Here is a 14,825-nt window from a genome sequence, read left to right as displayed (position 1 = left end):
CTCTGTGTACTAGCATCTCAACTGACATAGTTAGGTAGTCATCGGCAAAACCACAAGTAGGAATACCGGTATTATTCAGGTGTCTCAATAGAGTATCTGCTATGACATTCCACAAAAATGGTTACAAGACTCCCCCTTGAGGGCATCCAACAAACGCTCAATTTCCTAATCGCTGCTTGACGCAATGTCGAGAAGAGATGTAGGTTTTGGAACATTTGGTAAATGCAATTGGAATTCATTGGAGATATAGGGTTAGTGTACCAATTATGGCTATAGTACCAATTATTCGCCATAGTTAATTTTACCCTTTAACGATGTAAATCAACAAGAAAAAATTTGTGAACAACAGATCACGTTCACAAAAGATAGTCGCACTCATTTAAACTCCACATTTTCCTCAAATCATGGTAGAAATAAATAATTTTCCTTAAAATTTAGACTTCCTTGTACCCTTTTTCGCCATAGTGTACCAGTTATGGCTAACCCCATAAAGAATGCATGCAAATAGTGCGAAAAGGAACCGAAGTTAAAAAATGTAACCATAACTGGTACAGGGTTCCTATCATTGGCACACGCTGTAATCAATACTAAATGTAGTTTTGGCTCCGTTTTTATATTTTTCCTGTTAAGTAGGGTATGTGTTCCATCAGTAATCTCACGCTCCCTTTTTCATCCTATTCGAAAACAAGCGATTACGGCACCGATTGATTCCGTTCTTTTTGTTTTCATGGGTGCTCACTTCTTACAAAAAATACAAAAATAAGAAACAAAACAAACAGCGTTTCAATCCTTTGTTTTTCGTAGGATGAAAATGGAGCCACATGCTTAATAAGGGAACCAATATCCTATGGATACTAAGCTGTCTTTTAACTTCTTGATGACATTCGTTGGTCTTTTCGTTATTTTTGTATAAATAGCTTTCCTTAGGAAGTGCCATAATTGGTACACTTACCCTACCATAACTCCATGCGGCCTGCAATATGGCATCGAAAGGTACGTTTTTAAAATCACCTTCGGTATCTAAGAAAACACACAAGCAAGATTGCTTTTGAGTGAATGCTTTCTCGAAGCAACTTTCAGTAAAAAGTAACAGTGGACTTGCCAGATTGGTAGGCATGTTGGTTCACATGAAGAGGCATGTTGTACAAATTAACATCACGGATCGACTATGCGTTATAAGCATTTCAGAAGAAAACAGGTCAAACTTCATGCTCTTTGCTTCTTCGTGCAACGCACGATACACTTTCGGAATAAACTTTACAGTAATATCCCGCCAAGATTTGGGAACTTACTCTGTGGCAAAACTGCAAAAAAAGTAGTTTAAACACGCTTGAAATAATCAAATCACTTCTGAAGCAAAATAGGATATATCCCATCTGCTCCAGGAGATTTGGAAGGAGGAAAGCTATTTACGGCACTGAATGCATTCTAGTTATAATACTCCGAACCGCAGCTAGAGAATAATAACTATCTAAGAAACTACGAAAGAAGCATCAGGCTCATCCAAAGATGTAATATCCACTCATCAGGGAGAAAGGGTACTGAATAAGCGTTTTATAACTTCCTAGTCAGAGAAAGTTAATTCGGCATTTGGAAAACATTGTAGAGGGACGTTATACTGCCGTCCTACGCACGGAATCCCATATAACATGGGACAACTATGCGTAGAACGGCAGTATAGGCATCATCAAAATCACTTGGAGTGTCATTGGATCTATGCAACTTGGCCGCAACCAAATCAGTAAAGAGATCCCAGTTGTTTGGTCGGAAATTCCTGAAACGCAAAGTTTGCGAAGTAACATAAATTTTAGCTTCATGTTGATGTCTGAGCTGCCCCAAATAATATTATGAGCATTAGCACCGCTGCCAACAATGCCAATGGGAAGGTCTTTTGAAGAGCAATATGCAATTACTTGTTTCAAATCATCCGTATGGGATGATTCATCACGCAGTAAACAAAGCGAGCAATAGACGTATTTCCTGTTAAGATTACTAACAGTTATATGTACATATCTGGTAGTGAGTTCAGAGACGAGTGTAGCGACAATTGCGTTATTGACAAGTACACATGCTCGAGGTATGACACGCGAGTAAGGCTCTTGAACCAAAGCCACTGCAGCTGTACTGTTTTGCATAAGTCTGCAAAGATTGATCGTTGCTGTTCTTTTATACTGAAGATTGCAAAAAGTTTTGAAAAAGAAACAGCTTAACAGCGTAAACCGCTGATTAAATATTAAACTGATAAAACGTGACGATCGCCAAAGCAGTCTTTGTTTATTTCATTCGCAATGTCATGAAACATTTCAAATAATCAGATTATCATGACTTACGCAGTTTTTGATTCTGTTTAGTGAATCCCCTTAATAAAATTTGAAAATTTATTCTTTAAATATCAAAAGTTATCCAAAAACTATGTGTTATGACATTCAAACTGTTTATTATGATTAGATAACATCATGTGTAATCGGTGCTTAATCCTACCCCACCCGTTTCATCTTGGTCCGGTTATAAAAATAGCAAACGTACCGAATTGCTGTTTAATAATAAATATTCTTATCAAGAATGATCGAAGAATTGAGATATTCAGGAAACTATATGTTTAAGAATATGTTCATTACGCAAAGTTCCTGTACCAACCGGGAATCGAACTCGTAACCCTCAGCAAGATCTTGTTGAATATCCGCGTATCGCTTCGTACAAAGACTTTAGCAGTTTACATTGTATACTTTCTAATAAAATTATTTTCTATTTTACATTGAAATTTGAATTCAGAAATAACCCACAATTTCTCAAGCATTTATTGAGATTTACTTCTTAGTATATTCTAAATCCGTTGTGAGTCATTAGCTCATAAAAGCTGTGCAACATACATTTATCCGTATCCTAAAAGGTACATGAACCGCTTCTCAGCATCAACATTCAATTCTAATAAAAAAAAAGTTGCCAACAGGTCCAACTTACGAGCATGCCATTAAGATTAAGATAACGTACACAGAAGTTGCCGGCTAGAAACGGAAGAGAGAATTTCTATTTAATGGTCCTGTAATGGCATTTTTGCCTTACCCGAACCGGAAGAAATTTGAATATTCAAATATCCGGTGTATCGACATTCCACAACCAACCGAGAACCGCAACGCAAGGTGTGTTGGTTTAATTCCGGCGAAGACTCGAGGCAATCTTTACCGACAACTTACAACATGACAGAGAAAATCTAAACGGTAAGCGAGGTTTTCCGCTGATGTCTCTCTAAATAAGAACCGTGATGCTCATACATGTGGTAATTGCTATCTGCATGGGTGGGTGGAAGTTTGTAGTTATGTTGCTGGTTTATAGCAGTTGGTAGCTAGTCTGCAAAATTGCTTAGAACATGAATAAAACTTTAGAATGGGCACGAGTTTTGGCTTTCAATGAAGCAAAACTTCAAAACCTATGAAATTTTCCAATAAATGCTACTTACAGGCTTCTTACCTTAACTTTAAGCTTTGAAACTACTCGAGCTAGGTACCTACATTTATTCGAGCAATTCAGGGAACATAACAGCCAATGAAGAGTCACTCATTACAAAAGCTCATCATATCGCACTCAATCACCGACGATGTGCCTTCGCTCGAGTTCGCTAACAAGCTGCTACTCTGCTGCTCGTTGGTCGTTTTATGCCAAAAATATGGCAGCCACCTTATCATCGTTCGCCTCAAACCGTCGCATCACACCTTTCGGAACCGTTCTGGGTCGGATTGGATGTGGTGGTGGTGGGCAGCCAGCGCGAGCGGTTGGAAGTACATTTCTGCGAAACTTGCCACCACATGACACAGTACTCCGGACGGAATGGTAAAATTCAGTACACAAGTCACCATTCGTCTTACTCGGATGAGGAAAAATGTCCTCGTTCAGGGGAGCCCTTGTTGGGTATCTCTCATACAACCGTCCGTATGTACGCGGGGGTTGGGGTAGTTGAGTTGTCTTTTGCGGCGAAAAGTAGTTCATCGATTTTCCATTCTTCATCGACACTGATGGGCAAGTTGTTGGGTACTTTTAACTGACGAAGAGGTGACGTCTCGTTATGGACCAACCCACCAACTATAAATTGTAGCAGTTTTGAAGCTGGAAGAACTCTAAAATAAATAATAAGTTTGATCGTTCTGTTCCACAAGTACAGTCATTAACAGTTTTAGAACTTTACAACTGTAATGCAGGTATTTTATGGAACTAGTTTTGAAAGACGATATACCTAATAGCTGTTTCGCAAATTGCGTTTGATTGTTTTTTTTTCACATAGTTTGATGAAATGGTCAAAAACGCACAAATTTCCTTTAAAAAAAAACATTCTGTTAGCTTGAATAAATTCTCTTTTAAGCAAAATTAAAACTACATCAAAACTTTGTCTGTAAATATTGCATGGTGCAATTCAGTCTGAACCTTTCTCAATCTACAAAACTTCGTAACTATTCCACCACGTCTTTCATCGAACAAATTTAGACCACCAAAAAATAATCTCTAAATTTCCACTTCTCACTTCATCAAGTCATTCCCTGGACTTGAATACGAATTACTTCACCATGGGATTAAAGCTGACTTTTATGCTTTTCCCCAGCCACCCACAACCCAACTAGAAATCCTTCAACAAATCACTTCCCCGCCCTCTGCCGTGTCAGTCTGCTTCATCGTCGTCCCTGAAGAAGAAAAGTCGTAGAAAATTTCTCACTTCCCTATCCCCGTTGCCCATCTATGGGGCAAGACATACCCCGCCACGAACACTGGCTAAGCTTCTTTTCCATCGTCACGTGATATCTACCCTCGACGTGGTAGCTAGTGCCATGCCAACCAGTCAGCTCCATAGGGTAGGCACACAACGCAGGAGCAAGATTGCATCCCGACTGCCGGGCCGACTCTCGTGTTTTTCCCTCCCTTTCACAACATAAGTTGCGCTTTCTTTCCCTTCCTATTCCATTAAGGATATAATCATTTCACAAGGAAGTTCGTCTGAGTTTTTGTATAGTAGAAGTTCCATTATGAACGCGTTGTTGTGTCCGAAATGTGGACCCATTATTAACAGCGGACCCTAATTTCCCTCCCTGGGTCAGCTACTATCGAAGCGATAAAACGAAACGAAGCCGAGAAACAGTTCAAAATATTTTGCTCATCCTCTGGCAGCCAGCTGCAGCTCAATTAAGATACCCACTGCTACTGGTTGTGAGCTTCCAGTCCAAAAATAGAGCTGGAGAAGCGTACGAGATATTTACCGATTGCTGTCATTCACGGTTTGGTGCTATAAATTTTCCACTCGTAAATGTGAATTAACATTTCTTCTTTTTTTCCTTCTCTTACTACATTGCAGTGCTAAAAGATGAACCGGACGATCTAACCCATCTGGCTCCGACAGCAGGCGACGCGTGTATACCGCTGGAAGAAACTGGTCAGTTCTTCAACGATGTGTTCGACGATTTCATGATTCCCGACAACTACACATCCCTGCTCCAGGATGACCTCAGCTCCCTGGACAGTACTGACCACCAGCTCCGTTCCAGCTCCAGCATATCGGTTGCGTCCCCAATTGCCCTTAACGATTCGACCGTCGCAGCCGTCGGTTCCCTCACAAGCGCCGCCATGTCCCAGCACCTCCACCACAGCCCCAACAGCAACAGTAGCCACTCATCCGCATCATCGTCCCTGTCATCCTCAGTGTCGGCATCGGCAGCGACCTCAACGTCTGCGTCAAGCTCAGTGTCGAACTTGTCCTCCCTGTCGTCGGTAACATCGGGTATTGGATCGGCGGGCTCGTCGATAGGGTCTCAGAACGGTTCCGCAGGGGGTGGCCAAACCACAATCGGTTCCGCAGCGAGTAACGATCCGTTCATCAACTACCGCGACGAAATCACCGAAATCAGCCACTCACCGCAGCATTTACTGTCCCCTGAACTGTCGAAGGTAAGTGTGAAAGTAAAAATTTGTTAGCTAACGAGATGTGCGAATGCGGATCTGTGATATTTTACTTAGTATTCTTTTGGATCTCAATATGAATCTACCTCAAATATATTGTAATAGTTCAAAGTCGCCTACGCTTCGCCACCTAATTACGGAATCCTTTAAACTCGTTTTTGTTTCTCACCTTGGATTCATTGATAAAATTTTCCTTCAGTTGTTACTACAACCATAAACACGATGAATCAACCTGTTGATTTGCAGCCTCCCATACCAAATACCCGTACCATACCGAAATGTGAATGATGAGACCATTCAACAGTCAACACTGGTTGTCGGCTCGGCACAAAACTTGATGATTAATTATCCGAATCATCGCTTGTACACTCAGTTCCTAAGGCTAGCAAAACCAATGGTGGTTGCTGTGCCTGCCTTGGGGGAATGTACCTGTAAGAGGCTCCTTCTCTAGCCGGCGTGATGTTAAAGTGATTAGCACCCCCAAGGCCTTTCGACCTGCCTCTTCTTGCGACTGATATTCAGCCAGCTCAGTCAGTAGTACCTTGCACCAATTTACATAATCAACCACACTATAAACAGTAACGGCTTGCAACGGTAGCGCGACGTCAAAAAAAACTCGCTAATCATCTCACCGAACGCCCCTTGCTCTTATTAGCTAGGATGTGACTAAAAACAAAACTTGATCGATCTAGCTACCGGGCAAACGTGCCTTTCTTGTGGATGTTTTTATTAGCTTCACCGTTGTGTGGATTTGTGGCTGAATGGCTAGCGTCACCAAGCATTTAGCGAGCGGATTCGATTCCCGAGGCAGCTGTTAGCCAGAGTTTTGTTTCCTGAGCCATTTTTTTAATGGCGAAAACCTCACTGAAAGCATAAGAAAAAGGTCTACTGCTACGTTTTAAACGATCATTTGAAAATTTCCAAATGTGACTTCCACAACCAGAAACGCGAAAATTGTTTTTCTTTGCGTTTGAAGTTTCACGCTGGCGCCTTTTGTTGGTGTTATTACAAATCACAGAAATCAGAACTCAGAAATCACAGAACTGGGCAATGGATGTTAAGGAAAATTGTTGTGGGTGTCAGCCCCGCAATTACGTCTGTTTGTCTGTGGAGCCACCTTCCACAAAAGCTTCTATATTCTACTACGTTGAAAACTACTTTCCCGTAGAATTACAAGTAATTCATCTGAATTACTTGGAATTTTAATGGCTGGTAGTGTTGGAATGAAATATTATCCATTTTTTTTCTTGTTGGGTACATTTCCACTGCGACCAAAATATTATCCATACAAAAGTAAGGTTTTTAAACAAAAGCCTTGGCGTAGGTCTGCAAAGATTGTTCATTTATGGGTCCTTTTTAGCTGAAAATAGATTAGAGCTACATGTCCTAATCGTCGTCTATCTCATCCCAGAAAAGATTTTGCTAACAAGCTTCAATGCAATATGCCTTAACTTCAGCGCAAAGTTGTTGATTATCTGCCAAAATTGGTAGAGGTTTTACCAAATTATGCTAAAAGCCAGTAATTCTGTAGAATGCATTCAGCTCGCAAAAAATAAGCCAAATTTGGTTTGTTATCAGAACAAAAAATGAACAACATATTTGGAATCGCTATTACGGGTTTATTAAAAAAAAAATCAACATTTTTATTCAATACCAATTGATTGAATCTTGATCGACACGTTTACGATCCCCAGCGCGATTGTCGACCTTTCAATGATCGTGTAAGAACGGCATAAAAGTATATCACACATCCAGCTAATGATAACTCTAGTGCGCAGATCAGTATTTGGTTGCTTGTGCCCATGTGCGATGTAAATCGGATGTTGTTTATTCTGGTTGAAATGCTTTCAGCACAAAAAAAAATAGCAAAATAAATTGTTGAATTTCAGCAAATTTTTTGCTGAGTATCAGCACAACGTTGCTGATCAACTGTCAAAATTGCTGGATGGTTCAGCAAGTTGATAAATAATTGCTGATAGGGTATGTGTTCCATCATTAATCTCACGCTCCCATATTCATCCTATTCGAAAACAAGCGATTACGGCACCGGATTCCGTTCTTTTTGTTTTCATGGGTGCTCACTTCTTACAAAAAATACAAAAATAAGAAACAAAACAAACAGCGCTTCAATCCTTTGGTTTTCGTAGGATGAAAATGGGAGCCACATGCTTAAGAAGGGAACCAATACCCTACTCAGTAAATTCGTATTGCTGAATGAAATCAGCACAAAAAAATCAGCAAAATTTGCTGAATACCAGCAAACAAAATTTGCAGTTTATTACAGGTTTATTAAAAAAAAACAATTTGTTCAATACCAAGATTGAATCTTGATCGACACGTTTACGATCCCCAGCGGGATTGTTAACCTTTCAATGATCGCGTAAGAACCGCATTAAAGTATATCACACATCCAGCTAATGATAACTCTAGTGCGCAGATCAGTATTTGGTTGCTTGTGCCCATGTGCGATGTAAATCGGATGTTGTTTATTCTGGTTGACCGGTTGTCCGTCATGTGTGAGATATGCACATATCACTAAATCGCCGCACCGCACCGTTCGGTCGGACCTCTTGACCGTCCATAGAGATAATTAGCTCTAATTTTTATGGCCACGACAATTAAAATTGATGGAGACATAACGAAGGAAATTTCGAAGCATGGTCGGTTGGTCTCTAGAGCCTGCAGTTTGGAAATTCGGTCGATAATTTATTCATATTTATAATTAAATAAATGTAATTCAGGTGAATTATTGATACATGCGCCGGCTTTTCGATATCACTTGGATTATTCCTTATCAACAGGTTCCGTTGCATGTAAATAAAACCCAAGCTAACAATCGTCAAGATCTATTTTTTTGTGACATTAATCTACTGTGTGGCAGAAATAGACCAAATGTGTAGTAACACCTGCATTGCACATAGGTGCTCAGAGAGGATTGGTGGTTGCTTGAAATTTCATTAACGAGAGTTTATTGACTGATGCACACAACGCTTTTCAGCCGATGTATGTACATGTTTCAACTTCGCCGACGTCTTCTTATCGCAGACAGGCAATTGTTGTGATATTGTTATCGAAATGTCATTAATTTGCTATCAGTTGACGCGATTTGCAATAAACAGTTATTTTTGGTTTGTTGATACAGGTTGCGATGGTGATTGCGCAATTTTTTGTTTTGGCAAGACGTTTGGGTTAAGTTTATTGTCATGAAAGTCTGCGTTCATGATAAGGAGTAATCCTCCCGCGAAGCAATAGTATTCAGTTGTATTTTTTGGTTTTATGTTTTGTTCAACTTATAAGAGGGGTATTTATTTGAAAAGCATGACACTTTGCAAGAAATATGCATTTAACCAACTCCACATTATAAAAAAGTTTCTTTATTATTCCTGAAGTTTTGGACTCCACCTAGAATATTTTATCACATTTACTATTTCTAGATGTTGGAACATCCATGCTTTTTTGTAAAACGAATTTTTATTTTGGATTAGGTGAAACTGAAGATTTTTGTAGTGTAAACATATGCTGTTGCGCATTCCAATTCGGTTCTACATATTACATCTTAAAACTATTATCGCCAACACACAGCTCGCATGATCAACGACGCAGAATCTGGTTCTAGGACAAAAAGGTATCCGCCAGCAGTACGCCCAAACGTCACGTGTCGCCATCTCGTGTCAACCGACTGTAAAAACAAACTCTAATCATCTACCTTTCTAGAGCCCCAGTTTGCATTAGCTCGCTAAACGAGAAAAAGATCCATACTACCTTGGGGCAGTCAGTCAGTCAGCCAGGCAGCTAGTCGGTGAGTCCAATAAGCTTGGGGACATTTCTTATCACCGACGAAGCTACATGCCAAGTCAACCTACCCACCTTGCACCGACCACCGAGGCCGCGTGCCGACAGGAGCTTTCCATTTAGTGGGCAACTTCTCACCTCTCTTTGTGTGATATCGGTGTTTGTGCGCCAGTTGGCACGAATTGAAGGAGGTGTTAATTGTCTGTGGTCGTGGCGCAGCTCCACAATGCAAACAAAACATTTCAATCAACGGCATGCGGAAATTGGTTCAAACTGGATTCTGACTTAACTAAGGGATAGGCCTGCCTTTCATTAAATATTCTTTGGTTCAACACTTGGATTGTTATGTAGATTATTCATTATTTTTCATGGTAATAACCATTATAGATCTTTTATGACAAGTTTTGGAGGCTCTTTACCAGGAAAATCTATTACAATCCTCTTATTCCAAGAAAGCAGTGTAAATTGCTTCTAGCTTGATTGCACGTTAATGTTCACCTCAGAACTCGTGTCCCCGTTGAGACTGTCGTGTGGGAAAAAGCTATTTTTATGAAGCAGTAGAGTAGGTCCCACCCTATCGGTGTGAACACGATAAGGAAAAGAAAACTCGGTAAAAGTGAAAACTCATCAGAAATGACGGCAATAAAGCCAGTCGAAGGGCTAGGAGAAGGTACAATGACGTAACCATATCATGTTTTATAGAATGTTCAGCAAACATAGTACAAAATCCCTCCCTTGCTACACGCCTACGCTTTGATGAAAACGAACGAGCCACCAAGAAGCGGGATTGAAAATTCTGCTCACATAAAATAGGATATGCGGCTGAGGGAAACGACCGGAGCAAAAAAGGAAATGCCAAGGTTAGCTCCACGCGAGCTTGAGGAAAAACTTTCACTTTCTCGTAGTCGCCTGGGGCGGACCAATCTTGATAGTGGCACGTGTTGGCGACTTCATTCGTTCGTTTCTCCCCCAGCCATTCCGCACATCTCGTTGACTATTTAATTCCTTGTCAATAATAATTCATGATTATAAGTTCATTAATCATTATCCTTTTCTTCTTCGTCTCATACGTAGAGCCCCGAAGGAAGCAGCATACCGTCACTTTGTAGCCCGAATGGATCGGGCTGTCCTGAGGATGAGCTTGCATTTATGACCCTCAATATGGATGACGACGATTTGACTATGTCGATGCGCGCCCCCTACATATCGATGAGCGAAGTGGACGACCTTCCGCTGCTCACTTCCGACGATCTGATGTGGGGTGCTCCGGCTGCGCCTGTGGACAGCGCGACCGCGGCCGCCATGGCAGCCGCTGCCGGCAAATATTTAATCAAGGAAGAATACACACCCACCCAACAACCCCTACAGCAACAGCTGTCGCCACAAACAAATACCACCACCACTTCGGTTTCACCCATCAAAACTCCACAATCGGTCACGGTCACCGCAAGGATCTCGGACTTGAACGGTGGCACCAACAACAATAACGAAAACAACTGCAATATCGGCAACAAAACCATCGATTCCAGCTTGGCGGCACTGCTCTGCGGCGGCAATGTAATCAACATTCAACTACCGCAGCAACAACAGCAACTACAAAACGGCAACAGGCACATTTTGGTTCATCATCAGCAACAGCCACAACATCAGGTGATAGCAGCAGCAGCGCAAGCGGAAGCCGACAAAAGGATTAAGCTGATCGATTCGTCGAATTTGGTGCATCCGATGGTTGTGATTACACCGAACTTCAACAAGAACAGTAAGTTTGTGATGGACATGATTGCATTTGTCCTGAACTTGGTAGGCAAATATTACCAAGTGCTAGACGGTATTGCGGAAGTGCTGGATAGTTGGTTGGAAGGAGAAATTGAAAATGTGGAATTTGGTCTTGGTAAACTCTGCGATTTCAAGGGTAACAAGTTAAAAATATAAGCAAAAAATTTGGCTGTTGACGATTTAACAGTAATTTATGCTCCCTAGTCTGAATTACTAAAGAAAAAAAAAATGGAAAAAAGTGCAATTATTTCAGATTCTGGAAACTTTCATGCAAAGTATTGACCAGCAATATGATATTTATGTTTTCAAAGTAGAAAATCTTACGTTACCTCACCTCACATTTTGATCGCCAATAATATGCTCGCTGATTTTTGATTTACGCTGATTAAGTGTTGATCCACTAAATTTCAAAAAAATAATATATTCACATCCTAAAGTATTCTTCTTGTTATCATCAACCGTATACATAGATTGATTCTAGCATGTTTGCAGAATCCTTTTTCTTTCTTTTTTTAAGATGCAAGGATTACAATATAAGGGATAAACTATAACTTAACACAGTAGAGTAGTTTCCAACAACGAAGTGCTTTTTAACTTTTTAGCTTTATGTCATACGTCGCAGAGTAGCTCTTTGCCAAACCTAAACAAAACTCTGCTATTTCCGAGCGAGAAGATTGCAAGAAGAATATCAACAATGCCCGCAATAAATTAGCCAAAATTACCCAATAAACACGCTCGCTCGCACATCGATTAATCATTCGCTCGGACAATTGATTAAAACTTTTCCAACGTTGTCATGACATTCGAAATCGGTCGCCCCATCCTGCGTCGAGGAAATCACGCAATAGATTGGCTCCCCACTGCAACCAAGTCGTCGAGACGGACTCCCACGCGTAACAGCACGTTCTCGTCGGATGGATTAAATGGAAATGGCTTTTGCCTTCTCAACCGTCCGATAAAAGATCATATTTTTATTTTCCTTCCCGTAGAAGACACTGCGGCCAATAAAAACAACAAACGTCTCAAGCCGTCAGGCCTATACAGTTCCGTTGGTCTTGGTGCTCTATTTCATGGCTCTTGGTTTCATTTGGTTTCATTCGAAAGGTTAAAAATAACCCGGAATGTCCAATTTCTTCCAACAGGAGCCGCAACGTTCTGACAGTTATCGCCAAATAATCTCCTGGCCATAACTGGTTTCTGCCGACGGTATTTTCAGTCACCCACTTGAAATGATCTTTCGCTGAAAGATCCACTTCAGAGCTTCCAATGATCGTCGAGTTCCACATTTTCCACCTCCACACTCCACACTAGGTGAACGACCGAAAATAAATCACTGTTTACTAATATTTTCCCTTGACTCACTTGTAGGTAACACGATCGAGACCTGGTCCATGAACGATCTGCTACAGCTGAATGGAGTTACAAACACAGCCACAAATGGAACCACTACTGTGACAACAACCCCCGGACAGAAGTTGAACGTAATCGCGTCGATTGTCCCCAAGAAAAATACTACCGCCAACAATAATTCCACCGGTGTCGTTTCTCACAAGCGCACCCTCGGAGAAAGTACCGATGGAAGCAGCAAACGCGTTAAACTGAATCCCACCAACATCACCGTAAACCAACAGCAATCTCCCACGTCTTCGCCTCAGTTGCTACAGCAACTCATGGCGCCGTCCCCTGTTCCGGCCAAGGCCAAAGCCAAGTCTAAGTCGTTGCTGGACCAATCGGAACAACATCGATGGTCCACCGGCAAGGTCAACGGTCTGCAGGAACAAGCATCCAACTCGGTTCTCATGAACCTCCTCGTCAGCGGATGCGACGTAAGTGCTGGTTATACCTGCTTTCCCCGCCCTAGCAAGGCGGCCAAAGCCTAGCCCGGTGGCAACATCTGCGGTGGCTCTGCCGTCCAGTTCGCGAAGGATAGCAGCGCCACCAAAAGCAGCGCTAACGCTAACGCTAGTCTGGCCGTCCTGCGTCGTAACTTTCTAGTTCCCGCGAAGCTTCATCTCGTTCGTAAATGAGAGACCTCAGAGTAGACAGTAGCAAGCAAACAAACGAAAACAGAAAATGAGAAATCTTGTCTAACTTAGGTGTAAAGAGACAAAACCATTACTGTGATAGTTGTTATAATTTTAGTCATATACATATGGATTAATAACTCTCGTTGAAAATCAGTCATCATCATCACCTATTGTTAATACAAAAAGCGATTATAAAGAGAAGCAAAAGAATGAAGTTACAAATCATCAGAAGTAAGCAAATTATTTAAATAGTGCATAAGTGTACTCTGTTACGTTTTTTCTTAGTTTTAGAAGAAAATCGAACCTTTTATTTTGTTCCCTCGATCCCCAAAACGGAAAAATTCTCTCCTCGTACATGTGTTTTTAAGTCGTATAAGTGAAACGAAAATCGGGAGTACCCTCAAAACTCAGCCATCACACTTTATACTTTTTGAAATAAAACAAAATGTTGACGAAAAACAAACCTCCATCGTTCGTATCATTTCTTTCTGTTCGTTCCCTGATTTGTGTGCGTGTATCTCTCTTGTGTTATGTTTCGCGGTTCGTTTCCGTTCATTTTCCTCTTCTGTAGCGACAGAAACAAACACTTGAACAAACATGCAAATTTTGTACAAAGACATGAAATCGTCATAAGATCACAAAAAATACAAACAAAAAAACGAAACGACCGGCCAGCGAAACGTGTTCCGTTGGTTGCGTTGGTTCGTTGAGCCCCCAAAGGTACAAAGCAAACTAAGGTTACAAAAAAACTAAAAGGAATATTAACAAAAGAGTTGAGCTGTAGCGAAGCAATTGTAATAATTGTACAAAGATGATATATGATAAAAGAAGGGATGGTTTGAAGTGGGGAAAGAAGATGGCGGGAATGCGATCGCTCAGATACTGTTCGATTTGTTGTTTGAACGAAGCGGAGCAGGATGCGTTAAGTGGGATTTCATATACATTAATAAATAGATTAGAAAAAATAAAATTGTTCCATAATTCCTTACTTCTCATGGAATTGAATGTTTTCCTTCAACCAGTAAACGCTATCGAAGAAATGTGTTCTTGTCTACGTTTTTTACTATTTTTGCAATTTTTATACTATGCATTCAAAATTACGCGACTATTTATTTTAGTTTTGCTAGGAATTTATAAAAATGAAATGTTGCCGTTTGTATTGAGCTCGTTATTTAAAATATACTTGCTACGTGAGATCCGATTAATACTGAATCTAAGCTTTCTGGTTCTGATTCTACCTTGGGAATTTTCAAAACCAGAACTTTCAAATCAACTTTCAATTCAGATCCAGTT

At 40.8% G+C, this 14,825-nt stretch overlaps 1 protein-coding gene across 1 annotated transcript in view; it reads left to right on the top strand.

Moving 5' to 3' along the window:
- Window positions 1–14,825, top strand: part of LOC109415536 (protein similar) — a 268,510-nt gene that overhangs the window by 230,652 nt on the left and 23,033 nt on the right. Inside the window, exons 8-10 of the mRNA XM_062846159.1 lie at window positions 5,336–5,925; window positions 10,804–11,488; window positions 12,874–13,331. Coding sequence (XP_062702143.1) covers window positions 5,336–5,925; window positions 10,804–11,488; window positions 12,874–13,331 — 1,733 coding nt within the window. The remainder of the gene's footprint in view (window positions 1–5,335; window positions 5,926–10,803; window positions 11,489–12,873; window positions 13,332–14,825) is intronic.

The sequence above is a fragment of the Aedes albopictus genome, chromosome 1, assembly GCF_035046485.1.
Source record: "Aedes albopictus strain Foshan chromosome 1, AalbF5, whole genome shotgun sequence".
Lineage (NCBI taxonomy): Eukaryota > Metazoa > Arthropoda > Insecta > Diptera > Culicidae > Aedes > Aedes albopictus.
The sequence above is the reverse complement of the archived record's forward strand: the minus strand, read 5'-3'. Positions and strand labels throughout refer to the sequence as shown.